The sequence below is a fragment of the Narcine bancroftii genome, chromosome 3 (assembly GCF_036971445.1).
Source record: "Narcine bancroftii isolate sNarBan1 chromosome 3, sNarBan1.hap1, whole genome shotgun sequence".
NCBI classification, from domain to species: domain Eukaryota; kingdom Metazoa; phylum Chordata; class Chondrichthyes; order Torpediniformes; family Narcinidae; genus Narcine; species Narcine bancroftii.
The window spans coordinates 141,247,549-141,275,399 of NC_091471.1; the positions used below are offsets into that span (position 1 = coordinate 141,247,549).

Genomic DNA, 27,851 nt, shown 5'->3' on the forward strand with positions numbered 1-27,851 from the left:
ATGAAACAGTACAATTGCATTTTTAAAAGACATTTGGACAAATTTGTGAATATCTCAGGAGCACCTTGCTTGACATGGACAAATTAGGCCAAAGAATGTGTTACCTGTGCTGTATGAATCAATGACTGTGTTTCTTGTGTGTTGGGATATTGCAATTTAATCTAATAACTGGGGTTCCTGTGATTTCTGTTTTGTGAAAAGGCATAAGGCACTTTCTCTCTTTAAAGCTGTATTTTTATTTGAAGTTTTGTTCTGCTACTAGAATTACTGGTATATTGACTATGAAGGGTTTATATTTTATCACTGAAATTATTTTTGTAACTCCTTGTATTTTATCTGCAGTATGTGATGTTCTACCTCTAATTATTAATAACCCTGAAGTAAGATTACCTCCTAATCTGCTGTATCAGTATCTTCACAAAGCTGCCGAGTTTTATATTGGTTATGTTACTAGATCACCTTCATTGGAAAATCAGCATCAAGGTAAGGCAAGGCACATCTGAGTAATCACTATTGTTTATTTTGTTAACTTTTGTGAGACAATTGGTGTTAATTTTTTTTTCCAAAATTATTATTGTACTATTCACTGTGTAAACCTGTTCAAATATATATTTTTCAGCATTTCCAGTAGTCTTACTTTAAGTCTTTTATTTTGCTTCAATTCTAAGCACAGATGCTTATCCCTTTATCTGTAATTCTAAAAACTGGAAACCGAACATTTTTTTCACTGCATGTATAGAATATTTTCAGGTGTTTAGATTAGTTTGAGCCAATTTAAGTTTGAAGTTTTACTTTATGTTCTACTTAAAAATACAGGAATTTTCCTCCAGCAGAATTTCAGTAACCCCACTGAAAGAGTATTTGACAGAGGGAACAACTTGAGAGCGACAGCATGACTCAGGCAGGCAAGCAGGGGGAGAGCAGCAGTGTGACTTGGGTGGGTGAGCAGGGGAAGAGCACCAGAGTGACTTGGGTGGTCGAGCAGGGGGAGAGAACAGCAGTGTGTCTTGGACGAGTGAGTGGGGAGAGAACAGCAGGGTGACCCAGAATGGCAAGCAGTGAAAGAGCGATTTATCTTTATCTCACTTCATTTACCACCCCCCCCCATCCAACGCCACTGCAACTACTTCCTTTAGCAATTACTTAAAAGTACTGCCGTTTTAATATTATTTTGTTATCTGAAAAATTCCAAAATCCGAAAAGTGTCTAGTCCCAAGGATTACGGATAGAAGATTAAGCATCTGTATCTTTGTTCCAGCAATCTGAATCAGAATTTATTGTCATAAACATGTCGTGAAATTTGATGTTTTGTGGCAGCATCATAGAGCAAAAATTCATATTATAACCATCTTACAACATTACTATAAAAAATATAATTTAACAGAACTCTTGTGTGTATTCTTGTGTATTCAATGGTGCATTTAACAGGAAGATCATAGCATTGTTCCCAGACATTTAACTAGATATTCCAGGTATGCAAGGAAATATAAGAGGAGTAACTATTGGTGAGGCTTTCTAGCCTACAGTCATAATATTACTGGAAGATTTGTCTCTGGCAAAGCATTCCAGGCATCTACCACTATTTGTCAAGAAAAGTTTACTGTCATTTGATTGCACAAGTAGAACCCAATGAAGCAGTGTTTTCGGGTCCTCATTGCAAAACATAACCAGGCCTAACGCACATACATACAGACAGACAATACATGTGCAGGACAACATGCAAATAAATAAATATGGTTTCAGAAATATGAGTCTCGGATGGTTAAAAAAAACCTTCCTCCTTTAAGTTTTGCTCCTTTCACATTAAACATATGCCTTCAAGTATTTGACATTTCCACCCAGATAATACCTACACTTAATACTTGTATATTCTTCTGTAAGGTTATCCCTCAGCCTCCAAAGGTCAGAGAAAATAATCGAAGTTTGTCCAACTAATCAATGTACTCCAATCCAGGCATCATCCAGATGAACCTCTTCTGCACCCTCTTCAAAGCCCAGCATCCTGTACTGTGCTGCAGTATTCAATGTTCTATATTTTCATAATCAGCTTTGTGAAATTTTAGGTGGAATCTTATGTAGATCTCCATTAGATGAAAAGGAGTTGGCAACCATGCAGAGTGCAGTAATTCAGAGTGCAATCGTCTCATCCAGTGGTTTTCAAACTTTTTCTTTCCACTCACATATCACCTTAATTAATTCCTTTACCATAGGTGCTCTGTGATTAGTAACCTATTGTCTTCACCAATGTCTTCCGTAGCATATCTACTTACATAAAGATAAATTGTGTTATGCTGGCTCTGGAATGACTCGATCCTATTACATTCAATCATTCTTTCCACTTTATATTATGGCTGTTAATGTTATTGTCATTAACTCTTTACAAGAACATTAAACAGCAAATAATAGGACCCTTATCAGCATACAGTAAATGACCAGATCCTTAAAAGCATTTACGTACAGAAGAATATTGGATGCAAGCACTTAGGTTGCTGGAAGTGGCAACAGAAGTAGATTGGGTGGTGGAGAAGCCATAAGGCACACTTGCCTTCATTAGTTAGGGAACTGAATATTAAAGTTGGGAAGTCACGTGGCAGTATAAAATGTTGGTCAGGTCATATTTGAAGTATTGTGTGCAGTTCTGGTTGCTCTTACAGGAAGGATGCTGGGCTTTGAAGAGGGTGCAGAAGAGGTTCATTTGGATGTTGCCTGGATTGGAGTGCATTGATTAGTTGGACAAACTTGGATTATTTTCTCTGACCTTTGGAGGCTGAGGGATGACCTTATAGAAGAATATACAAGTATTAAGTGTAGATAGAGTAATGACTGATCTTTTTATCTAGGTGGAAATGTCAAATACTTGAAGGCATATGTTTAATGTGAAAGGAGGAAAGCTTAAGGAGTAAGTTTTTTTTAACCATCTGAGACTCATATTTCTGAAACTATATTTATTTATTTATTTGTATGTTGTCTTACACATATATTGTCTGTCTGTATGGGCCTGGTTATATTTTGCTGTGAGGACCAGAGAATATTGTTTCGTTGGGTTCTACTTGTACAATCAAATGACAGTAAACTTTTCTTGACAGATGGTGGTAGATGCCTGGAATGCTTTGCTAGGGTAAGTGGTGGAAGCAGACACAATAACAACGTGAACAGATAGAGTTATAAACATGTGCAGACAGATGAGAAGTTTAAATTGGCATTATGGTCAACAGATATATGGATTTTGGGCTATTATGTCTCCGTGCTGTAATGTTCTATGTTCTATTCCTGCCCTTATGAGGGTGAATGTTAGCGATTGATGTGGGAGTCTGGAGGAAATCATGCAATTTACCTTTGTCCAAGTTCCTAGCCTCATTGTATGAAAGAGCAGGCATGATCTGTATGTTATTTCTCACTGTTACCTTGGGGAAACACATAATTTTCATGCTGAAAAGAAGAGGGAAAGTAATCAAAAGTCAATGATATATGTCATCACACATTGTTAAACACAACTTTTCATATGAATTGGCTAAATCTTGAAATAATTGTGATGAATTTAAAATATCAATTATTTGCTATATTATGCCTTGTAAATGTTCAAATCTGTCAAAAATGTTTTGGTAAAGAATTCCATTCTTGAAAGATGCCTCATTTATGAATTCTGAATTAGGCAGTGAAAAATGAATGATGAATCTTGTAGCCTTTATATGCTGGCAACTAACACAGTCAAATAAGGTCACACAATGATCCATTGTTGTCTTCTATTAGGTTCTCAAGATAACGCTGATTTAAAGTCACCCACCAAACGGAGCACCCAGAAATATATTATAGAAGGACTTACTGAAAAGTCATCCATGATAATGCAACCTTGGGATAGATTGTTTGAAATCCTGTCTATTGTGGCAATGAGGTGTGAATGGCAAATGGATAAAGCAAACAGGTTAGAATTCTGAACTCTTTCCTCATCTATTTTTTTTTGAATAAATGTTGCAGAAATATGCTCTAGATCAGGAATGGGTAACCTACGGCCCTTGGACTAGATCCGACGTGTGATCAAAATTTATCGGGCCTGGTGTGAGGATGCCCCCCGGTCTAGGTGCGCAGCTCTCCCCGTTCTTAGTGTGCGGGCTCCCACCCGCCCCACGCTCTCGGTGCACAGCCCCCCCCCCCCCCAGCTATCAGTGTGTGGCTCCCCCCTGCTCTTGGTTCACGTTCCGTCCCGTTTCCACCCCCCCCCCCCCCCCCCCCCCGCTCTCTTAGCGTGGTTCCCCATGCTCTCGGTAATATCTTGCCAGAAAGGTCTCACCTGCACACACAACCATGTAGCATGTACAAATGATCCTATTTCTATTCCACATCTAAAACACATCTCCAATATTTCCGATTTTGATTTATGTAATTTCTGAGGTGTGAGGTTGGTTTTGAAAATTATATTGCACTACTCTGTATCTTGCATTTATAATTGACATTGTGTTATCCAAACACCAATCAGACAAGCATCTTTCCATTATTGCAACTCCTACATCCGACTCCCATTCCTCTCTCTCGATCTCTGTAAACCTGGTTTTGCACTTTCATTTTGGAGAGCAAAGTACATCTTAGATATAAATTTTGGTGTGTTCCCCAACCAATCATTTGTTCCGTCTCACTGATTTCAGGTGGAGCCAAGTTTGGTCCCCATCTTTTTCTTAAGAGCGATCTTTCTCTTATTAGCTATTCCATACTTATTTCTTAATTGTTCAAAAGACATAAGAGATCCTTCCATATAAAAATCATCAATATATCTTATTCCTTTGTCATACCTTAAATTCAATATTTTGTTGACCAGATTCATAGGCAGTAGTACATTTTTACATAATGGTGTCTTCAGTGATATACCTGCTTTTTTACCCGAAACATTCATTTTTTTCTTGACATATTCTAATCATGTATATTAACATAGAATTATTCATTTATTTAGTTATTGACTTAACATCTCCTCTTTTATTGAATTCAATCCCATTCGAATACATGAAGGGAGACTATTTTCTTCAAAGAAAGATGATAAAAATCTTGCTTGTGCTGATAGATAATACTTCTTAAAATCCAGAAGTTTAAGTGCTCCCAGTGCAATTCTTGGTACTTTGTTATTCCATATGAATTGTCTTATACAATTAAGTAATAATTTAAAAATTCTTCTAGTTAGTACAATAGGCAATAATTGAAAGAGATACTGCAGTCTTGGCATTACTTTCATTTTTCTAAAATTTACCCTTCCTTCTAATGTAATCAGCAGATCTTTCCATTTCTGTCAATTCTTTTCTATCTTTTCTAATAGAAGGGTATAATTAAGATTATATAAATTCTGTAAATTATTATTTGTCTCTATTCCTAAGAATTTAATTCCATCTTTCTTTCATTTAAATCTACTACCTTTTTGGTATCTTTCATAATCAAAATTCTGCAATGGTATTATCTCATTTTTATTCATATTTATTTTTTATCCTGATATTCTTCCATAAATTTCTAATATTGTTTGTAATCTTGTCTTACATATATAATAGCTCATCATCTTCTTCCTGTCCAACTTTGAAGCCCTTAATATCTGGATCTCTTATAATCTCTGCCAGAGGTTCAATAGCTAGGATGAATAATACTGATGACAGGGGACACCCCTGTCTACTCGATCTATACAATTGAAAAATAGATGACATTTGGTTATTTGTTATAATTTTGGCTTGTAGCTTATTGATAAAACGTTTTTAACCAATTTATAAATTTTCTACCTACACTAAATTTTTCCCACATTTCATATAAGAAAGACCATTCTAGTTGGTCAAATGCCTTTTCTGCATTTGGAGAAATAATTATGTTTGGATTCAATGTTGATTTTCCCAAATGTATTATATTGAATAATCTATTTCAAGAATGTCTTCCTTTAACAAATCCCACCTGATCTGGATGTATTAATTTTAGTAAATACTCACCCAATCTATTAGCTAATGCTTTTGCTAGATTTTTATAGTCTGCATTCAGAAGTGATATTGGTCTGATGAGGTTTTTAATAGGTCTCTACCTTTCTTTGGTAGCACTGTAATTACAGCAGTTGAAAAAGTTTCCAGGAGGGGATGGGTCTCCACCAACGGAGGTATCAACAAATCTTTAAATTGTCAATAGAACTCAGGAGAGAACTCATCGACCCCCGGGGAGTTATTAGCTTGTTAAGTACCCAGAGTTTTCTCTATTTCTTCCCTTATAAAAGATGCATCTAAGTCATCTCTTTCTCTCTCTTCTAGTTTAAGAAGTTCAACATTTGTTAAAAATTCTTCCATCTCGTTTTCATCTCCTATTAATTCTAATTTATATAGTTTCATATAGCATTGTCTAAATACATTATTTATTTCTTTTTTGTATGTTATAATATCAGCTTCTGTTTCTATTGCATTTATCATTCTGGATGACTCTTCTAATTTAGCCTGCCAAGATAACACTTTGTGCGCCCATTCTCTTAGTTCATTATATTTTTATTTAGTTTTTAATATTGTTTTTTCTGTTCTAAATGTTTTAGTGTATTATATTGTAACTTTTTGTTCTCGAATATTCTATATTTTTCTTGTATTCCTGATATCTGATACTCTTTTTCCAATTTTGTTCTATCCTCCTCTAGACCTTCTAGATCTCCTGCATTTTCTCTCTTAAGATTTTTAGTATACAAAATAATTTGTCCCCTCAAATAAGCTGTAAGTGTTACCCAAATTAGAAAACTGTTGTCATTGAAAGGAAGATTGTTTTCACAAAATATTTTTATCTGTCTCTTAATAAATTCACAAAAATCCTTCCTCTTTAATAATGTAGCATTAAGATAATATCTATACAAACTTTCTTGCTTTTCCATTATTGTAATACAGGTACACGATCCTTTATCCGGAACCCATGAGGGACAGTGTGTTGCGAATTTTGGATTTTTCCGGATTTCAGAAAGCCCACCTGAATTGTGCTGCCGTATCCACCCCCACCCCCTTCTAGTCGCCTGGCTGTCTCCCCCAACCGCGGTCCCTCGGCTGCCTCCCCAAAAGCTGGTCCCTCGGCTGCCTGAACGTCTCCTCTGATCACTGGTCCCTTGACTGTCTCCCCCAACCGCAGTCCCTCAACCACCCGGCCGCCTCCCCCAACCACGGTCTCTCAGCCGTCCGGAGGTCTCCCCCGACCACCGGTCCCTCGGCTGCCCGGCCGTCTTCCCTACTGCGGTCCCTAGGCCGCCCGGCCGCCTTCCCCAACCGCAGTCCCTCGGCCGCCCGGACATCTCCCCCAACCGCTGGTCCCTTTGCCGCCTGGCAGTCTCCCCCGGCCACTGGTCCCTCGGCCGCCTGACCGTCTCCCCGGCTGCCAGTCCCTCGGCCACCCAGACATCTCCCCTGACCGCCAGTTCCTCTGCCGCCTGGCCGTCTCTCCCGACCACCGGTCCCTCAGCTGCCCGGCAGTCTCCCCCAGCTGCCTCCCCTGACTGCCAGTCTCTTGGCTACCTTCCCCAACCGCTGGTCCCACTTGCCGGATTTTGGAGCTTTTCAGATTTTAGATGTCCGGATAAAGGATCATGTACCTGTAGTTAATGTTAATGGTGAGTGGTCTGATAAAAGTCTTGCCAAATATTCTATTTTTACCACTCTACCTGGTAGCTGGGCAGACATTAAAAATAAGTTAATCTTTGTTTGTGAATCATGTACCCTTGAGTCGAACAAATAGTCCCTTTCTAAGGTGTTGACCCATCTCCATATATCAATTGAATTTAAATCCTTTATTAATAATAATGTCATTTTTGCAGCTTTCACTCTTATTGTTATCGCTGGTTTATCCAATATCAGATCTAAATAAAAATTGAAATCTCCTCCAATCAATATATTTTACCTTTCCCCTGCAGTTTTTAAAAGATATCCTTCATTAAGACTTCATTGTCATAATTTGGGGCATAAATGTTCATAAACATCCATGATTCTGCATAAATTTTGCAGTGTGCCATTACAAATCTTCCAGCTTGATCAGTTAATGTCTCTTCTATTATTATTGGTATATTTTTATTAACTAAAATCACTACACCTCTTGCTTTTGATTCAAATGAAGACAATATTTCTTGCTCCACCCATTCTCTTTTTAATTTTGTGTGTTCAAATTTTGGTAAGATGTGTTTCTTGTAAAAAGATTATATCTGGCTTTAATATTTTTAGGTATGCCAAGACCCATTTTCTCTTAATATCCCATTAATTCCATTAACATTAAAACTAATACATTTTAATGTACTATCCATATTCTTCTTTAAAACAATATTTTTTTAACAGTAAAATCTCTTTGACCTTTAAATAATAAAGTGATCTTTCCCCTTTAAGAAAAACACACAATGTCCATGCCCCGATGGTGACGTATACATAGAGCCCCGAAAGCCCGCAAAAAATGCACATGGAATCCCTCAAGGAAGAAGAACCCCTCCCTTTAGCACCATCTTTTTTTGTTACTCCTTCCGGGTTCCACTCTCTCCCTGAGACCGGACTCTCCACCCTGTTACCATTTTTCCTAGATTTCTTTTTCTTTTACTGATCTCTCTGTGAGAATTTCTATACACTTTAGTTTTAAATAATAAATATAAGACGGTTTAATAAAAATAAAAATAATGCAACTTTTACTACTTTTAACTGATTCCTTTATAAATATTTTCAAAGTCTTCTCCCTTGGCAACCTTAATCTTATATTTTACAAACTTCGTAGAAAGTCTTCCACCTTGTTCTTGGTCTTTAAAAATCACCGATTCCCTTCTGCTACTTCGACCCTCAAAGTCGCATGATATATCATTGAATATTTCCAGTTTTTAGCACATTTCACATTTTCAAATTCTTTTCTTTGTTTAATCAAGTTGGGCTAAAGCCTTGAAAAAATAGCACCTTTTCATGATCAGGCCATTAATCTCCTTAGAGTCATAAATGCTGTTCCTAAAATTATCTCCTGTTCTCGGTAGCTTAATAGTCTCAGTATTGTTCTCCGATCGCCAGCTCTTCTGGGTCCAAGTTAGCTCTCTCGATATGCAGTTTTTCCCCAAATTTGTCTTCTCCAACACTTGTGGGATCCATATTTGAAAAAAGTTCACCAGGTCTCTTCCCTCGATTCCTTCCTTTAGTCCAATAATTTGGACATTATTCTGTCGATTTATGTTCTCCATATGGTCAATTTTGTCAAGCAGTCCTTGTTTATCCAACTCCCATTCTTTGGATTTTTTTCCCAAAGCCTCAAGTTTTTCATGCATTTTTGTCAGTTCCATCTCTGTTCGACCCATTCTCTCCATCAGGTCTTCAGCAATCTATTTAATTTCAGTCATTTTCTCGGTCATAACTCATCACTGTTTCAATGCTGTTGAATCGGTTACTCAAATGCTCCAATTTTTTCCAGGATGATGCTCAATTCTTGACCCAACTCCCCATTTTTACCTGATGATATAAGATCTAAAGAGCATAATGTTGAGTCCATTTGGGTTGAGATAAAGAATAACAAAGGGAAAAAAATTATTGGTGGGTGTTATCTATCGCCCACCAAATAACAATAATTTAGTGGCACAGGAAATAAATAGAGAGATAAATGAGGCATGTAATAATGATTCGGCAGTAGTCATGGGGGACTTTAACTTCCACATAGATTGGGAAAATCAAGTTGGTCGTGGGAGTCTGGAAGAGGACTTCATAGAATGCATTCACGATAGCTTTCTTGAGCAGCACGTTAAGGAACCAACAAGAGAAAATGCTCTCCTGGATCTAGTGTTGTGCAATGAGATAGGTAGAGTAAATGATGTAATAGTCAGAGACCATCTGGGAAATAGCAATCATAGTATGATTGAATTTCTCATTCAGATGGAAGGGGAAATAGTTAGATCTAAAACTAATATATTATGCTTAAACAGGGGTGACTACCATAGGATGAGGGAGGAATTGGGCAGAGTGGACTGGGAGCACAGGCTAATTGATGAAACAGTTGAGGAACAGTGGAAGATTTTCAAAGAAATATTTTGTAATGCTCAACAAAAATATATTCCAATCAGGAAAAAGCGCAGCAAGGGAGGGAAAAAATCAACCGTGTTTAACAAAGGAAATAAAGGAGAGTATAAAATTGAAGGCGCAGGTGTACAAAGCTGCAAAGAGCAGTGGGAAACTGGAAGATTGGGATAACTTTAAGAGACAAGAAGGGGTTACAAAGCAGGTAATAAGAAATGGGAAAAAGGATTATGAAAGTAAATTGGCACAAAATATAAAAACAGAAAGTAAAAAAAAATTATAAATATATAAAACGGAAGAGGGTGGCCAGAGTTAACATAAGACCCTTGGAGGATGAGAAAGGAAAACTGGTAGCAAAAAATGAGGAAATGGCTGAGGCATTGAACAAATATTTTGTGTCAGTCTTCACGGTGGAAGACACGTCCAGCATGCCCAAATGCGGAGTTAAGGATGCGAATGTTGGGGAGGGCCTTGATAAAATAGTTGTTATAAAGGAAGTAGTGATGGAGAAACTAATGGGACTAAAGCCAGACAAATTACCTGGTCCTGATGATATGCATCCAAGGGTTCTGAAGGAAATGGCAGAAGTTATAGTTGATGCATTGGTGGTCATATACCAAAATTCCTTGGATTCTGGGCAGGTCCTGGCAGACTGGAGGACAGCAAATGTCACGCCACTTTTTAAGAAGGGATGTAGGCAGAAGACTGGAAATTATCGGCCAATTAGCTTGATGAGTGTAGTTGGAAAAATGCTTGAAGCCGTCATTAAAGATGAAATAGTGAAACTTTTGGAACGTAAGGGTTCAATCAGGCAGATGCAGCATGGTTTTAGAAAGGGAAGATCTTGTTTGACAAACTTGTTAGGATTCTTTGAGGATATAATGGGCGCGGTGGATAGAGGGGAACAGGTTGATGTTGTATATTTGGATTTCCAGAAAGTGTTTGATAAGGTGCCGCACAAGAGACTTATCAGTAAGTTACAGGAAAGTGGAGTCCGGGGAAGTATATTGGCTTGGATTGAAAATTGGTTGTCTGACAGGAGGCAGAGAGTCGGGATAAATGGGAGTTTTTCAGGTTGGCAGAGTGGTATGTTGGGTGCTGCAGGGGTCAGTGTTAGGCCCACAACTGTTCATCATTTACATTGATGACTTGGAGGAGGGGACAAAATGTGGTGCAGCCAAGTTTGCGGATGACACCAAATTGAGTGGAAGAGCAAATTGTAATGAGGATGTGGAGAGTCTGCAGAGGGATATAGTTAAGTTGGATGAGTGGGCAAAGGTCTGGCAGATGGAGTACAATGTTAGTAAGTGTGAGGTTATCCACTTTGGCAAGAAAAATAAAAGAGCTGAATATTATTTAAAGAGTGAAAAACTACAGCATGCTGTTGTGCAGAGGGACTTGGGAGTGCTTGTGCATGAATCGCAAAAAGTTAGGTTGCAGGTGCAGCAGGTAATTAAGAAGGCAAATGGAATGTTGGCCTTCATCGCTAGAGGAATTGAATTCAGGAGTAGGGAGGTAATGTTGCAACTGTATAAGGTACTGGTGAGACCGCACCTAGAGTACTGTGTCCAGTTCTGGTCTCCATATTTGAGGAAGGATATACTGGCTTTGGAGACGGTCCAGAGGAGGTTTACTAGGTTGATCCCTGGGATGAAGGGGTTGACTTATGATGAAAAATTAAATCGTCTAGGATTGTATTCGCTCGAGTTCAGAAGAATGAGAGGAGATCTTATAGAAACATATAGGATTATGAAGGGTATGGATAGGATAGATGTAGGAAGGTTTTTTGAGCTGGCCGTGGAAACTAAAACGAGAGGACACAGTCTCAAGATTCGGGGGAGTAGATTTAGGACAGAGATGAGGAAAAATAGTTTTTCCCAGAGAGTAGTGAATGTTTGGAATTCTCTAACCAGGGAAGTGGTTGAGGCTGCTTCATTAAACATATTTAAAATTTGGTTAGATACATTTCTACATGATAGAGGAATTAGGGGATATGGGGAGAAGGCAGGTAGGTGGAGTTAGGTCATAAATTAGATCAGCTATGATCGTATTGAATGGCGGAGCAGGCTCGATGGGCCATTTTTGGCCTACTCCTGTTCCTACTTCCTATGTTCCTATATTCTGCCAGTCCCATCACCATTTTTGCAGCACTTCCTTTCAGATTTTCACCCAAGGCTCCTGGTTGAATGGATCTTCTTCAACCTTTGTTCTTGGCTGCCTTGATTTCTTTGTGCTAGCTTTATCCATTTTTGATGAAGAAAATCTTAATTTTCGAGTTTTGACCATTTATTTAATGCACTTCATAGAGAGCTCAACCAAATCATGTCTGTCTAAGTCCTTTGCATGACCATGCCCCTTAGGTTTTAGTTCTTAAGACAAAATACTTCATCTTTTATTCAAGGATAAATAAGCATTTAATAATCAACTATATGCAAAGGCTCTCTTCCATGCATGTTATTGTCTGCTCCCCTGACTTTCAACCTCAATAAATCTGATCATGACTAATTTGGAGAATAGTGCATGAAAAGTATCTTTAATTCATTGATTTTTCAGAAATATGATTTAGGGAAGCTGCTGTTATTAGTGAATAATTCATTGACCAGGGATATTTAAAATTTTGAGAGAATGATACAAAGGAGATGAATTGAAAAAAATCTCATATGATTGAAACTGAATCGTTCAGTATCTTGTAAAAGATATTAGTTATGGACAAGAGGCAATGAGGAAGCAGATAGGAGGGAGATAGATCAGCTCATTGAATGGTGTATGGATTACAACCTTGCCCTCAATGTCAGCAAAACCAAGGAGAGGATTATGGACTTCAGGAGGAAGTCAGAGGAACTTGACACAGTCCTCATCAAGGGCTCTGTAGTGGAGAGGATCAAGAACCTCAAATTCCTGGGTGTCAGCATCTCTGAGAATCTGTCCTGGAGCCTCCATGTTGATGCCATCACAAAGTAGGCTCTCCAGCTGCTATACTTTGTGAGGTGTCTGAGGAGATTTGGTATGTCACTGTAGACTCTAGTAAACTTCCACAGGTGTACCGTGGAGAGCATCACTGCCTGGTATGGAGGTGCCAACTCTCAGGACAAGAATAAACTCCAGATTGTTGTTAACTCGCCCTGCGACATCATAGGCACCAGATTTCACTTTATCTAGGACATCTACATGAGGCAGTCTCTTAAAAGAGCAGCCTCTATCCTCAAAATCCCCACCACCCAGGCCACATCCTCTTCACTCTGCTACTATCAGGAAAAAGATACAAGAGCCTAAAGATGAGCATTCAATGGCACAAGGAGAGCTTCTTCCCCACTGCCATCATATTCCTAAATAATCAATGAACCCAAGACACTGCCTTACTTTTCATGCACTATTATTTTTTTAAATATAGTAATATTGTTAGATGATTATAATAGGAATGTTTTCACTCTGATGATGCTGCAAAACACTTAATTTCATTACTTGTTCTTGTCAATAAATCCTGATTCAGAGAGGGAATCGTTTAGGACCAAGGGGAATGAGTTTGGAAATGGGACTGACAGGAATTGGCACAGGTTCCCTGGGCTGAATGGCTGCTTCCAGTGCTATAACAATTATACAAGTCTGCACATATTTTAACAAATATCTTTTTCCTGCACTTTCATCTCAGTGAATTTGTGAAACTGTTGAATTTTAGAACTTAAAATGCATTGAACATTACCACCTTCAGCAAAAAAATGAATCTGCTGGAGGACTTCAGCAGGTCAAGCACCAGCACTGGGAGAAAAAGAATTTTTAACATTTTAAGTTGGAACCATGCATCAAGTCTTGATAAAATGTTCAGACCTGAATGGTCAATTATTCTCCCACTGATGCTGCTCGACCCACTGATTTCTTCCAGCAGATTGCAAATGCTGGAATCTGGAGCAAAAAGCTGTCTCTTCTTTCCTGATTACCCCCTTCATCTTTTTTCTCTCAGGTTTCTTAATATGCAGGGTTGTATGTAATTCATCATTATTTCAGTTTTGCTTTGTTGTTTTAGATTTTTAATGTCCTTAGTGGGGTGCGGTACTGATTCTTAATCAGAGGCCATGAACATCTTTGTATGAACAGAAAGATTAAAAATAAACTAGCGAATGAATGATTGATTCTCATTACAGAACGAGCAGAAGTGATTTGTACTTCATTTTTTCTACACTGATTTATGTATCTGCAACATATATACCACATTTAAAAATAGACAAGTCTGGTATTACAGTATAACTTAATTTGAAAATTTGAATCAATATTTCAATTTTTAATATCGTTTGACGTATTCCATTCATTAAACTTTGGGATTTTCTTTCATATTATTTCAGGAGTTGTGGTGAAATTTTGCACAGAATGAAAGATTTATGTAGATATATAAACAACTTTGATGATGAAGGCCACAGGAAATATAAGCATCAAGTTGTTTATTCGACCCTGCTGGTATTTTTCAAGAATGCATTCCAATATGTTGGTAGTATCCAGCCATCTCTATTCCAAGGTTAGTTAAGGAATTGTGAAGGAATGATCATGAAACCAACCCTTGCTGCTTCAAATCTGCAGATATTTGCAATTTAAAATAAATATATAGATAAATATAAAAGAACATTTGAATGATTTTGTTTATCAATTAATGAGAGTAAGCAAGAAACAACATTGAAAACAACTAGTTGCATTCATTAATTTGATTGCTACCTTAAAATGTGTTGTGTGGTACTGTTAATGTTAACCTTGATCCAAAGAATGGGATTTTAATATCTTGAATGTTAAATGGCACGATGCATTGTGTGCAATGTACAAAAGTGCTGCATATGTATATGTGAAGAAGGGCTCAGGCCTGAAACATTGACTGCTTATTGCTTTCCATGGAAGCTGCATGATCCGCTGAATTCCTCCAGCAGTTTCATGAATTCCTCTGGTTCTCCAGAATCCACAGACTGCTTGTTGACTACTATGCATTATGTATTGTGAAAAAAACAAATTTTAACAAAAATACCAGTATGATCTCCAGTTATTTGTAATTCTGTTGCTGCATATTCTTTTTAACAAATCAAACAACTTTCTTATTAGCACCAAGCCCTTCCAGCAACCAGGTTCCACTTATTTTATTGGATGACTTGTCAAATGTATATGGTGATGTGGATATTGATCGAAGTAAGCATATTCATAAAAGGCGAAAACTTGGAGATGGGAGAGAAAAAACCTTGGTGAGTAATCTTACCTTACTAAATATTACATTATTTTTGTAAAAGTATTATTCTCTCTGTCTGTAATGACCTGGAATCAGCTTCCTACCACATCCTTGACCCTAAAGCTGCTTGTAGGTTTTCCGACAGCCTATCTGATATCAGTCTAATATTGATTTCCTTCAATTAAACATTTGGAAGATTCAAGTGAATTATCACCAGAATCTGTCACAGTCTCTGTTCCTGCAAATAATTCACTGTCATCCAAACAAGTGTATCAGATGAGTCTAACTTTTATGAAAGGCCTTCATTAAAACCAATTTCAGGTTTAGTAAACCTTTCTATCACTATTTTCATTAACTAATTTTTCGTTTTTTCATACATTAAACACTTTGCAGATATATTATTTTAGTCAGTTAAAACTACTACATAATTGCAAGTTGTTTAATTTTGAATTTCTCAATTACCTAGTAATATTTTCAATATGTCACTAGCCCCCCAGTGAGTAACTGCCTATACACTGGTTAACGTGCCAATGTGAACGCTCATGAATTGGCATGCAGGTGTCAGATAACCCCAGGGATGGACTTCCTAGGTAGGGTCATCTGACACCTGCATGCCAATTAGCCTAGTGTGAAAGGACACGGACTAACAAGGGACAATATTTTTAAAAAATGAATGCGTAAAGAGGGAAATGTAAAATTATGAAGACAATAAAACACATAGGTTCATAATTTATAAAGACTGTGGGAAAGTCGCAGAGAGACAGTGATGGTGGACCTGCCCTCACAAAAGTCAATGCAGCAAAGAAAGGACTATATGCTTGGAACACTTTGCACTCATGGAGGGGTTTCTCTGCTGTATGGAATCTGCAGATTTGAAGCAGCAAGGGTTGGTTTCATGATCATTCCTTCACAATTCCTTAACTAACCTTGGAATAGAGATGGCTGGATACTACCAACATATTGGAATGCATTCTTGAATTGCGCTCTCTCTCTCTGTCTCTGTGACTTTCCTACGGTCTTTATAAATTACAACAACAGGGGCTGAAGGGCTCATACTGTGCTGTACATAATGCTTAACTATGTTTTAATTAGTCATGATAAGTTTTTTTAAATACAAGATCATTTGGATGCATCACTCAGATGTCACCTGTGGAGGATAGGCACCCCTCTTCCAGGGATGCCTGGTGGTGAGTGTGAAAGAATGCATAGAACCAGTGGTACAGTGTGAAAGACAAAAACAGCTTCTTTAACTGGTTTGTTGAACAGCCAGTTTACTGGTTAGCAAATGTGAAAAGGGCTACTGTGTTCTGTAAAATTTTCCTCAAATAAAAAAGTAAGTGATTATATGTCAAAATTTCTGCTGGCAATGATTGAGTGGATTGTCATAATTTCTTACATTTTGTGATTTTTATTGTAAGGAAATTTGCTACTAATGATTCAATGTTAATTCTCTCATTTGAGAGAGCAAGAAAAGTAGATTGATTCTAGATTCCAAAATAATTTTGTTCTTGAAAAATATGCCTGCACTTAATCAACTATGGCAAATCTGCCAGGGACCAAGAATGCTTCTGAATGTCAGTGGCATTCAAAACTATTCAAAAAGTTTTGATACCAGTTTAACATCACAATGATATTCAAGGTACACGATACTATTTTTCAAAGTAGGCAAATAGGTGTTAGATATTTTCAGAATAGTTTGATATATCAGTAGACTTGATGCTGCAGTGTTGCAATGCATTGTTCAAACAGAAGGTAAGATTTAATACAGTACATTTTCTTCTCCTCATACTACACAAAGGATGTTCGTGCTTCAGAATGGATTTCGAGAAGAACTCCACAATGGTATTGAATAAAAAGAGCATGATTTATTAATTCAATTATGATTCATTAGTAAAGATGTACAGTGCATTCCAAAATGTTTAGGACAGTAGTGTGAACAGGAGAGGGCTGAGCACAATCCTGAGGTGTGCCAGTGCTTAGTGTGATGGTGCTTAACGTTCTGCTACCTACCTATATTGTGGTTTTTCTGTTAGGAAGTCCAGAATCCAGTTGCTGAGAGGGGGTGTTGAGTCCCAGAGAGGACAGTTTCTCCACAAGCCTCTGGGGAATGATTGTATTAAATGCCGAGCTATAGTCAATGAACAGCAGCCTGGTGTATGTGTCAATCTCCAGGTGGGCCTGGATGGAGTGAAGCGACGAGGGTGGTCCAGTATCTTTGGAAGGTATGCTTTGATGAGTTCCATCACCAGACGCTGGAAGCATTTCATAATGGTGGAGGTCATTGCCACAGGGTGGTAGACATTGAGGCCTGTTATTGTTTTCCTCTTGGATGCGGCTCTGAAAAGATCTTTCACCTGTTTCCTTTTTGTAAAGAACAATCCATTAGTGATGTCTCTTGGGCACTCTCCAAAGCTCTTACAAAGGGCTCCAGTATTTCAAATAAGATCTGTTTTAAAGTGTTTGTATGTGACCTACTCAAACAAACCTTTTCCAATTTATCTCCCAAAAACTTATATACTCTTGTCACAGTCGTTAAAAGTAGCTGTCACATTGCATCTTTTCTGGTATTCAACAACTGAACTTCTCCATAGTTCTTTCATTCAGTAGGGTAATTTATTTATAATGTTTAGCATATTAGTAGATATGTCAAGCTCTTGTAGATGGCCGATCTCCATCATGACTTAACAATTACAGCACGGAAACAGGCCATTAGGCCCTTCTAGTCCACACCGAACCAAACACCCCTTTCTAGTTCCACCTCCCTGCACAATGCCCATATCTTCTTTGAAAGAGGGCCTAAGCTTTTAAACCCTTCGTGTCATCTGGTCTTATTGACGACCATGAAAGAGCCATCTGTACATAAGCTACAGAAATTTTATGCTTGTTGCCAAAATGCTTCTTTAGTAAAAACTTAGCCTTTTTGAATCCTTCATTCGGAGCCATATGATGACAACTCCTTACAAGTTCTTGTGGTTGTCCACTCATGAACTGCTCCAAATAATATAGAGAATTCTCTGAGCTTTGGCTCTTAACTTTAATACTGCATTCAAAGTTTTTCATAAACGCTTGGAATTGAGGTGGGTCACCATCAAAACTAATCTTTCTCTTGGGCAGAGAAGAGAGACTTTAACTGAATTAACAATGCAGCCATTTAATTTTGCCTTCTCATGACTGGATGTAAGTTACTTTGTTCATCTGGATTTCTGTACCTGATGGGAGCGGGTATTCTGGTTCGTAAGATGGCATTAGGCTCACATCTATATCCACTGGATTCATTTTTGGGGTTTGAGATTTGGCACCACCATGCCTTATCCTGTTTAGTTTGGGACAATGCAAGTCTCATAACTGTAACTCTGGTTCTTCTTTGGTATTAAATATTTTATTTTTCCATTGTCCTTCCTCAAAACGTGACTTCAAAATGTTAGGCGGTTTATGTAGTTTCCTCCAAGCACCAAATACCTTCTAGTGTCCTCGACCTGGCCTGATTAATAGCAATTTGTTTGTCCAGTTCCAGTTGCTCCTTTTGCCTTTTTAGCTGCAGCTCCTCCCTTCTTAGCTGCTCCTCCTGCAACTCCTTTTCCATCCACAGCTCCTCCTCTTCTCTTTGTAGCTGCTTCCATTTTAGCGCCTCTTCTCTCTGTAGCTGCTCCTGTGCTATTCTTAACTGCTCCTCCTTGTCTTCTCAGGTCAATTTAAATTGAAGCATCCCTTTTTCTGCTTCAAGAGCTGCCACGTCTGCCTGAATCTTTAAACGTGTAGATTCAGTACTTGAAACTGGAGCCTGCTCTAGAACTCCTCCTGCTTCCAGCATTTGACACATTATCACCTGGTCATATTTCATCCTCTATTTCAGAGGTCATCTTAATATCTGACTTTAACTCCATTCTGGGTTGTGCATCCTCCTCACCACCATCTTGTGGCACAGCTTCAGCCATTTTCATGTAGCTGATCTTAGTTTCTCTTGATTTTTTTTGCACTAAATCTTTGGGATTTATACTCCCAGCAGTCATAACCTTTTGCTTTTTTATTGCCTCATTCACTCTTGCTTGAAGAGTAGCTTTGTTTCCACTTTTATCTAATTGCTGTCTTTGCAATTTTTCTTTAAGTTCCATGACCTTCATCTTCTCAACTCCTTAGACATCAAACATGCGCAACAATAACTCCAAAACCCAAATAATCTTCAAAGGACAAGCAGCATTTTCTCCAAACTGTGTTCTAACTTGCCAATAAAAACACAAAAGGAATATTTAATAAGGCTTTCTACTGCTTCAAGGGCCTTGGTGATGCTGTTGGCAATTGTGCCTCCTTGAGTTCGAAATTCTCTAAACAGAGCCCAATCGATCCAGTTCGAATTTCAAATCCAATTTCCAACCTTCTATTGTTTTAACTTCCATCTTTTATTAACAAAAAATTGTAGTTACTATTTTCCTTTAGAATCACTTGCAGGAATTAGAATTGTTGTTATTGTCTATGACTTGTTCAAACAAATCCGTACTAAAGTTGAGTTGTCCACAGTTTATTAAACATTATCAGTTGCTATACATTTAGATAGTGTTAGATGATGGTTAAACAGTCAATAAAAGTTGTTGGAACATTCTAAGTCCCTTAACATTTCATAGAACAAAGAAACTAATGAACTGGTAATCTCTCTAAGATGGCTGAAAATCCAGTTGTAACCTTGGCCGCTGAGGCATTGAAGTCCTCCTTCAGTGCAGGACGAATCCCCAACAAGATCCAAGGCAATTCATCCATCCAGTTGGGACCCTTGAGCCAGGCCACCAAGGCTGCCTTGAGGTGCCTGTGAAAGCGCTCCTCCAATCCATTGACCTGAGGATGATACGCCGTGGTGTGGGGAAGCTGTGTCCCCAGGAAGTTACCCAGCATTGCCCAGAGCCCAGAGGTGAATTGTGCTTCCCTGTCGGAGGTTAGGTGTTCTGGGACCTAGAACCTGGACACCCATGTCTTGATGAGGGCCCTGGCTCAGGTTTCTGTTGTATCAGCCAGCGGGACTACCTCTGGCCACCTTGTGGAGCAATCAACCATGGTTAAGAGGTATCTTGCCCCAAGGGAAACTCTATGTCGATGTGTTCATGGCTGAACCTGCTCTGAACTAGTTCAAATGTCTGTGTGGGCGCTCTTGTTTTAACCTGATCTTTGGAGGACTGACAGTTCGTGCGGGTTTTGGCCCACTGACTGACCTGCTTCCAGAGGTCATGCCAGGCAAACCTGCTAGCCACAATATTGACTGTGGCTCAGATTGCAGATGGGATTGAAAACCTGGCACCTCCATGAAGCTGGAACGATGGGGCGGGGGATTCCGGTAGAGATGTCACACAGCAGTGTCAGGTTATTTGGACTGATGGGGATGTCCTCTACCCTGAGGATGGAGACGCTGTTCTATATGTGGGCATCTCAGGGTCCTGCTGCTGCACTTTGGCGAAGGCCACATAGTCGACCCCCTGGGACATGGTGTGTACCAACTCAATCGCGCAGAGTGACAGCATCAGCTACCTCATTGCTTTTCCCTGCAATATGATGAATGTCCGTGGTAAATTAGGACACATAGGACAGGTGTCTGTTGTTGGGCCGACCACAGATCTGATACCATATGCAAAGGTTAGCAGCTTGTGATTGGTGAAGACCTTGAATTGCTGACCCTGCAGTCTGGGTTGGACCAGGAGGGTGGCATTGGCCAGCGCATCTTTGGCGTTCTGGAACACCCTCGAAGACTCATCGTCCCAAGTAATGTCTTGCCTGCCATCAGGGCGAAAAGGGGGCATATGATGCAGACCACTGCTGGTATGAACCTGTGGTAAAAGTTTATCATACTGGTGAATTCCTGTGGCCCTTTTACTGAGTGTAGCTTAGTGAAGTGCTGGACCACCTCATCCTTCTTGGGGAGGGTGGTAGCCACACGTCTGTTAATCCTGTGTCCCAGGAAATCAATGGTGACCAGGCCAAATTGGCACTTCACAGGGTTGATCGTTAGCCTGAACTTACTCATCTGGGTGCACAGTTGTCTCAGATGGGCTGTGTGGTCTTTGTGGCTGCAACTGGCAATGAGGAGATCATCCAAATAGATGAATGCAAGTGGGAGGTTCTGGCCCACTGCGTCCATCAGTCGCTAGAAAGTTTGTGCCACGTTTTTCAGCTCAAAGGGCATGCGGAGAAATTTAAACAAGCCAAAGAAGGTGATAATTGCATCTTGGGGACATCCTGGGGTTGAACTGGGATTTGTTGGTTAACCCCTCCCCCCCCCCCCCCCCCCCCCCACCACAACCAGATGAGGTCCACCTTGGAGAACACCCGTGTCCCATGCAGGTTGGTGGTAAAATCTTGGATGTGGGGCACAGGATATCGGTTGGGCTTGGTGACCTCATTGAGATGATGGTAGTCACCACATGGTCTCCAACCCATCCCCCACCCCGGCTGATTCGGACATCATGGACGGGAGAGGCCCAGGGACTGTCGGAGCACTGTACAATCCCCAGCTCCTCCATTTTCTTAAACTCCAAATGGCTGAGGTTTTTAAGAGGGAGTCAGCTCGCTCTGGCGTGGAGCAGGGGCCCTCAGTCAAGATGTGGTGCCTTACCCCATGCATGCCCCTGGCCACAGAGAGCTGTGGCGCCACTATTGAGGGAAACTCTGCCAGGATGTGGGAGAATTTGTTGTCCGAGAGTGTTATAGAGTCTAGGTGGGGGGCAGGTTGCGTGGTTTCCCCCGGAGGTAGAGTCTGGTGTGCACCAAGTGCTATCCTTTGAGGTTGACAAGCAAGCATTGGGCACGGAGGAAGTCGGTTGTGCCATTGAAGCGAGCGTGAAGGTCCATGTAAAGCGGCTGTGGCTGAAACGAAAGGGAATGGTGCAGGTCCCAAAAGTCTGAATGGAGGAGCTGTTGGCTGCCCTCAGAGCTGGGCCTTGCTTGGCGTTGCAATGTGGATTGCGGGGGGCAGGATGCTTATCTCAGCGCTAGTGTTGACCAGGAAACGCCTGCTCAATAAGGAGTCCCAGACATAGAGGAGGCTGTTTTGTTGGCCATCTGCAGCAGCCGTCAACGACGGTTAGCCAGGGCAATTCCTGGAAACCCCCAGGATGGGCGACATCGATGGGACTTTACACCCCATCGCTGATGATAGTAGCATAGCTGTCTTGGGGTATTAACTTGCCCTTCCGCTAGTCTTGATCTCACAGGCGGCTGTTCGTGGGGCTTGCTGATGTGGTGTATGATGGTGCTGGTGTCCTTCTTCACTCTCAGAGCATGTCCGCCCAGGCTACAACCCTCAGAGGGTTGCTGTAGTCGTCGTCCGTGAGCAAGAGCCGTATATCCTCGGGCAGCTGCTCCAGAAAGATCTGCTCAAAGAGCAGGCAAGGTTTGTGGCCCTCGGTTAGAGTGAGCATCTTGCTCAATTGGGTGGCGCACTCGCGCCGGGAGAGTCCGAAAGTGTGGGTTAACAGCTGTTTGAGGGCCACGTATTTGCCTTGCTCTGGAGGCTGCCGTAGAAAATCTATGGCCCTTGCCTTTGTGTCCTGATCGAGGGCACTAATGACTTAGAAGTAGTGGGTGTTGTCGGTGGCAGTGTTGAAGCTGGAACTGAGCCTCGGCCTGCTCGAACCACGCATGTGGCTGTGACACCCAAAATGTTGGGAGCCTGTGTAGATGGTCACTGGCTCCGCTTGATCCGTCATCTTCAGATCCAACTGCCGGTTGGACCTGTCAGGGTCACCATTGTAGGTTTGTGCTATGCAAATGTGGAGAAGAACCACATGCATGTCAAAGCCTTGGAAAACGAGACTGGTTTATTGCTCTGGCTGTCATGCTTATACAGGCGGCGCTGACATCAGGGCACAACATCTTTGGAGCACTGGCCTGGGATTGGCTGGCATTCCCACCAGAGTTCCCCATCTTCCTGCTGTGTGGAGGTCGCCTGGGATAATGGCCAGTGTCACCCCCTAGGACCATGTGGTTGCCCTGTTTGTCGGCCATTTTGTGGGACGGACTGCATCTCCGTGCGCAGGTTGCTACAATATGTTCATTGTTGAACATATAGAAGGAGCAAAAACTGGGTGAGTTACATTACTGACATCATGGAAAGAGTTAACTCTCCAGCAGGTGTGTATGATAAAGTAACTTTAAAGTCTGAAGAAATTAATTTGTTTTTATTTCAGAGTTCAGATGATGAAGAATGTTCTGGCAAAGTGCGTAACCGTCACATTATTGTCAATAAGGTTGAGTTGCCAAATTCAATAGATGTACTTGAGAGCTTTAAAGTAGCAAGAGAAAGTTGGGAATTGCTTCATTCTCAAGAAGCTTTGGAAAAAGGTAGGACTGTTTCCATTTTGTTAAAGAATATAAATCACCTTGCACTGGAGACCTTAAATATATGTAGAGAAGAGAATTATTTTTACATCTCTCAATGTTTGTGAATATTTATTTTTCACTTTGCTACGTTATGAAGGATTGACTTGTTAGTAATCCTTGCAATAAGTTATCCATTTGGTTATCTTATTCTCTGATTAAATACAGTTTTTAAATAACTGTCCCCTATCACATTTTCAACTGGAATTGTTACCGAATAATTGTCAAATGTGTACTCCTGTAAAAAATTACTCGTGGCACATTTCAGATGTGCAGAACTGAAGAACTCTGAAGCAAACATTAAAGTATAATTATTTCATTCTTAGAGACTTCCTTGTTGCTGATTTATGCTTTGTGTGGTTGGTTTGCAATTCATCAGTTAAAATTGCACCTCCTCAAGGCTTCTAAGAAAAAGAAAAAGAATTCTATTCTCCAGTGCAGCCATTCTCAACCTTTTTTTGGCTATGGCCCCCCTAAGACTCTACTCAAAGTTTATCTGCCACCTTCCCTGTGAAGCAGTCAAGTTAAGGTTTCTTCCTATTTCTCCCCTACTGACTACGTAAAAAACATAAAAAATATTCATGTTAGGTGAGGTGAAAAGAAAACAAGGCTTTTACTTAAATGTGTGGTGGCCCCCAGGGGGACTATAGGGCCTCTGTTGAGAATGACTGCTCCAGTGCATTTTGTGTGGTAGCTTTAGTTACATCATAAATTTAAGGGAGCTTGTAGAAGTCCCGCTGAAAAGCTTGATTTGCATGCGCCAAAACATATGAAAGGGAACACACATAAATAAAGTACACATATGTATATGTTTTTATTAAGCACTGTTTTACAAATTATTCTTTTAACAGAATAGCTGTAGTGTATAAGATCCTAAGGGTCTTGACCAGGTGGATGTGCAGAGGGTATATCCTATTGTGGAAAATCTGGAATGTGTCACTGTTTAAAAGTTAGGATCCATCTATTCAAGGCAAGACTGCGGAGAGTAAATGCACAAAATTGTTGGAGAAGCTCATTGGGTTCCACAGTGTCCATATTAGGCAACATTTTGGCCTAAGCCCTGAATCAAGATATGAGCAAAAATCAGGCAGGCATCTGAATAGAAAGGTAGGGGAGGAGGGAAGAAGGGAAAAGGGTAGGAGTATAGGCCAATAGCCAAAATGTCATCGGTGGACATGGATAGGAGGGCAGGAGAGAAAATCTGAGAATTGATTAAGGGAAGGGTGTATATCCTTGGATTGGTTCACTCACTCCATAAAACTGAGGTGAAGCATTTTTCTTTTTTGAAATTATTTTAAATTTCTTGCAGTCATATCAATAACAACATTCACAAATGATCATCACTAAAAGTGATCATCACACAGTGACATTTCCTCTTTTCTCCCCCTTCAAAATCCAATAAGTAATAAAACACATAAAACAAAGAAATAACAAAAAGCAAAGAAGTCGTATCATCCATTTTTACATATTTAAATCTTATCGTGCTCATAATCATGTCGTTTTAAGAGATGGAGGTCTGTGGTTGGCATTCTCTAACATATTTTATGTATGGTTCCCAAATTTGTTCGAATAATGTATATTTGTCTTTCGGATTGTATGTAATTTTTTTTCTAATGGAATACACTTAATATTGGCCTGGCAACTTAAAACAGAACAAGCTAAAAGAACCATTTTAGCAACAAGAAAAGATGATAAACAGATCACATACAACTCATTGGAGATTAATGAAAATTTAAAAATATTCTATAAACAATTATACCAAACTGAAAATATAGGAAAAAAATGACAAAATTGATGAATTTTTATCTAATATTGAACTACCACAAAATAAATTGACAGAACTGTTTAAGACTGAAGAAGTACAGGATATATTAATGAAACTACTGTTACGGAGTCCAGAGGACCCCAAAAACCAGCAGCAATGGATATTTACCACAACACAGGGTTACTTCAACAAAAGTAGTTTTTAATTATAATTGAACAAGAAAACAGAATTAAACTTTAAGTTATTACTTAACCGACTTTACTACTTAATCCCCCCCCCCTCTAATACTAAGCACGAGTGTGTGTAATGTATATTTAAGATTAGAAAAGTTCTTTGGATCACAGTCCAATCTCACTGGTTGCAGGCAATTCTTGTACTGTGCACAGAAGTTTGCATTAACAAAGTTCATCAGGCTTTGGTGCTTAACAGGCAAATGGTTACCACTCAGGAGGGTTCTTGCTGGTTTTCACAGAGAGAGAGAGAGAGATTCCTTTTCCAGACCATCCACAACTGATTCCTTCTCAATCAGTCTTGCTGATGAAACTTGCCCCATTCAGGGTTCACCAGATGATCCTCTTTCTTGCAGGTCACCTTTCAGACCGCCAATCTTCTGCGTTGAACAGGCAGCCTTCCAAAGTTTGCCAGCGTGTCCTTCTAGAACTGATTTCTGTCTCCTCTCTCTCTGTTTCACACCCTCCCTCTCTGAGAGCAAAACTGTTCTCCTCTGCCTGCAAAGATCACATGCTCTCCCAGGCAAGCTGTTGTCGAAACTTTGTTTCCTCCTGTAAAAAGCATCCTGCAAAAGTCCTGCAAATATTCTGTGTTTTAAAATGTGTGTGTGCAAGCTGCTCTAACAATTCCTCCAAAACCACCTCTAAATACTCTGTCACACTACCAAACAATAAAACACCAGGTGAAAATGGATTCCCTATAGAGTTTTAAAAAGTTTTTGGGTATCTATTAATCCCTCCCCTCCTAGAAGTAATGAATCAGGAGGAAGAGACCCAAAACTTACCAGAATCATGTAAAACAGCAATAATCACAGTAATTCTGAAAGAGGGAAAAGACCTGCTATTGCCAGCATCATACAGACCAATATCATTATTGGATACAGATTATAAATTAATAGCAAAATTACGAGCAAACAGGCTGAATGACTGTGTACCGAAACTAGTAAGGCAAGACCAAACTGGATTTGTTAAAAAAAAGACAGGCAGCTAATAATGTTTGTAAACTTATCAATTTAATTCATGCAGCACAAATAAATAAAATGCCAATGGTATCTGTTACGCAAGCTTCAGAGAAAACCTTCAACAGGGTAGAGTGGAATTATTTGTTTAAAGTGTTACAGAAATTTAAACTACCGGAAAAATTTATTAACTGGATTAGAGCATTATATAATGGACCATTAGCAAAGATAGTAATAAATAGATATGTATCAGATCACTTTAAATTTAGCAGGTCAACAAGACCTTCATTGTTTGCTTTGGTTATATAACCATTGGCAGAGTTGATAAGGAAGGAAACTATGATAAAAGGAATAAAAATAAAAGAGAAAGAATATAAAATCAGCCTATTTGCAGACAACATCGTAGTATATTTAACAGAGCCAGATAGATCAATAAAAAAACTATATATGAAACTAAAAGAGTATGGAGAGATATCAGGGTACAAGGTTAAAATTAATAAAAGCAAAGTGATGCCAATGAACAAAGTAGATTATTCAGAATTTAAAAATCAGAATAGATAATATTTATACAAATTAAACTATGAACCATTAATTAAAAAAATACAGGAAGATTTAGAGAATTGGAAGGAGCTTCCGTTAGCTTTAATAGGGAGAGTAAACTGTATTAAAATGAATGTGTTTCCATGGGTGCAATATCTATTCCAAACGTTGCCAATTCTCTTGACAGAAATTTTTTTTGCATAACTGAAAAAGATAGTAAGGAAATTTTTATGGAAGGGTAAGAAATCAAGAATAGCGTTAGAAAACTTAACATGGAGATACAAACAAGGGGAGCTGCAGCTACCATACTTCAAAAATTACTACAGGGCAGCGCAGTTAAGGTATTTATCAGATTTTTATCAGAGAAAGTTGGTTGTTTTTCCAGACTCTTTTGTGTAGTCTTCCAAAGGCGCTATTTGCCTTGGCGAGTCTGTTGTCTATCTCATTGTCGATCCTTGCATCTGATGAAATGGTCCAGCTGAGATAGGTAAACTGGTTGACCGTTTTGAGTTTTGTGTGCCCGATGGAGATGTGGGGGGGCTGGTAGTCATGGTGGGGAGCTGGCTGATGGAGGACCTCAGTTTTCTTCAGGCTGACTTCCAGGCCAAACATTTTGGCAGTTTCCGCAAAGCAGGACGTCAAGCGCTGAAGAGCTGGCTCTGAATGGGCAACTAAAGCGGCATCATCTGCAAAGAGTAGTTCACGGACAAGTTTCTCTTGTGTCTTGGTGTGAGCTTGCAGGCGCCTCAGATTGAAGAGACTGCCATCCGTGCGGTACCGGATGTAAACAGCGTCTTCATTGTTGGGGTCTTTCAT

At 39.6% G+C, this 27,851-nt stretch overlaps 1 protein-coding gene across 9 annotated transcripts in view; it reads left to right on the forward strand.

Annotated features, from left to right (window-relative positions):
• The window catches only part of ints10 (integrator complex subunit 10), a 121,346-nt gene that overhangs the window by 22,369 nt on the left and 71,126 nt on the right, over positions 1 to 27,851 (forward strand). For all 9 annotated transcript variants that reach the window (XM_069925271.1, XM_069925270.1, XM_069925268.1 and 6 more), the window contains 5 exons: positions 343 to 483; positions 3,751 to 3,922; positions 14,327 to 14,496; positions 15,066 to 15,202; positions 23,352 to 23,505. In XM_069925271.1, the coding sequence (XP_069781372.1) occupies positions 343 to 483; positions 3,751 to 3,922; positions 14,327 to 14,496; positions 15,066 to 15,202; positions 23,352 to 23,505 (774 nt within the window). The remainder of the gene's footprint in view (positions 1 to 342; positions 484 to 3,750; positions 3,923 to 14,326; positions 14,497 to 15,065; positions 15,203 to 23,351; positions 23,506 to 27,851) is intronic.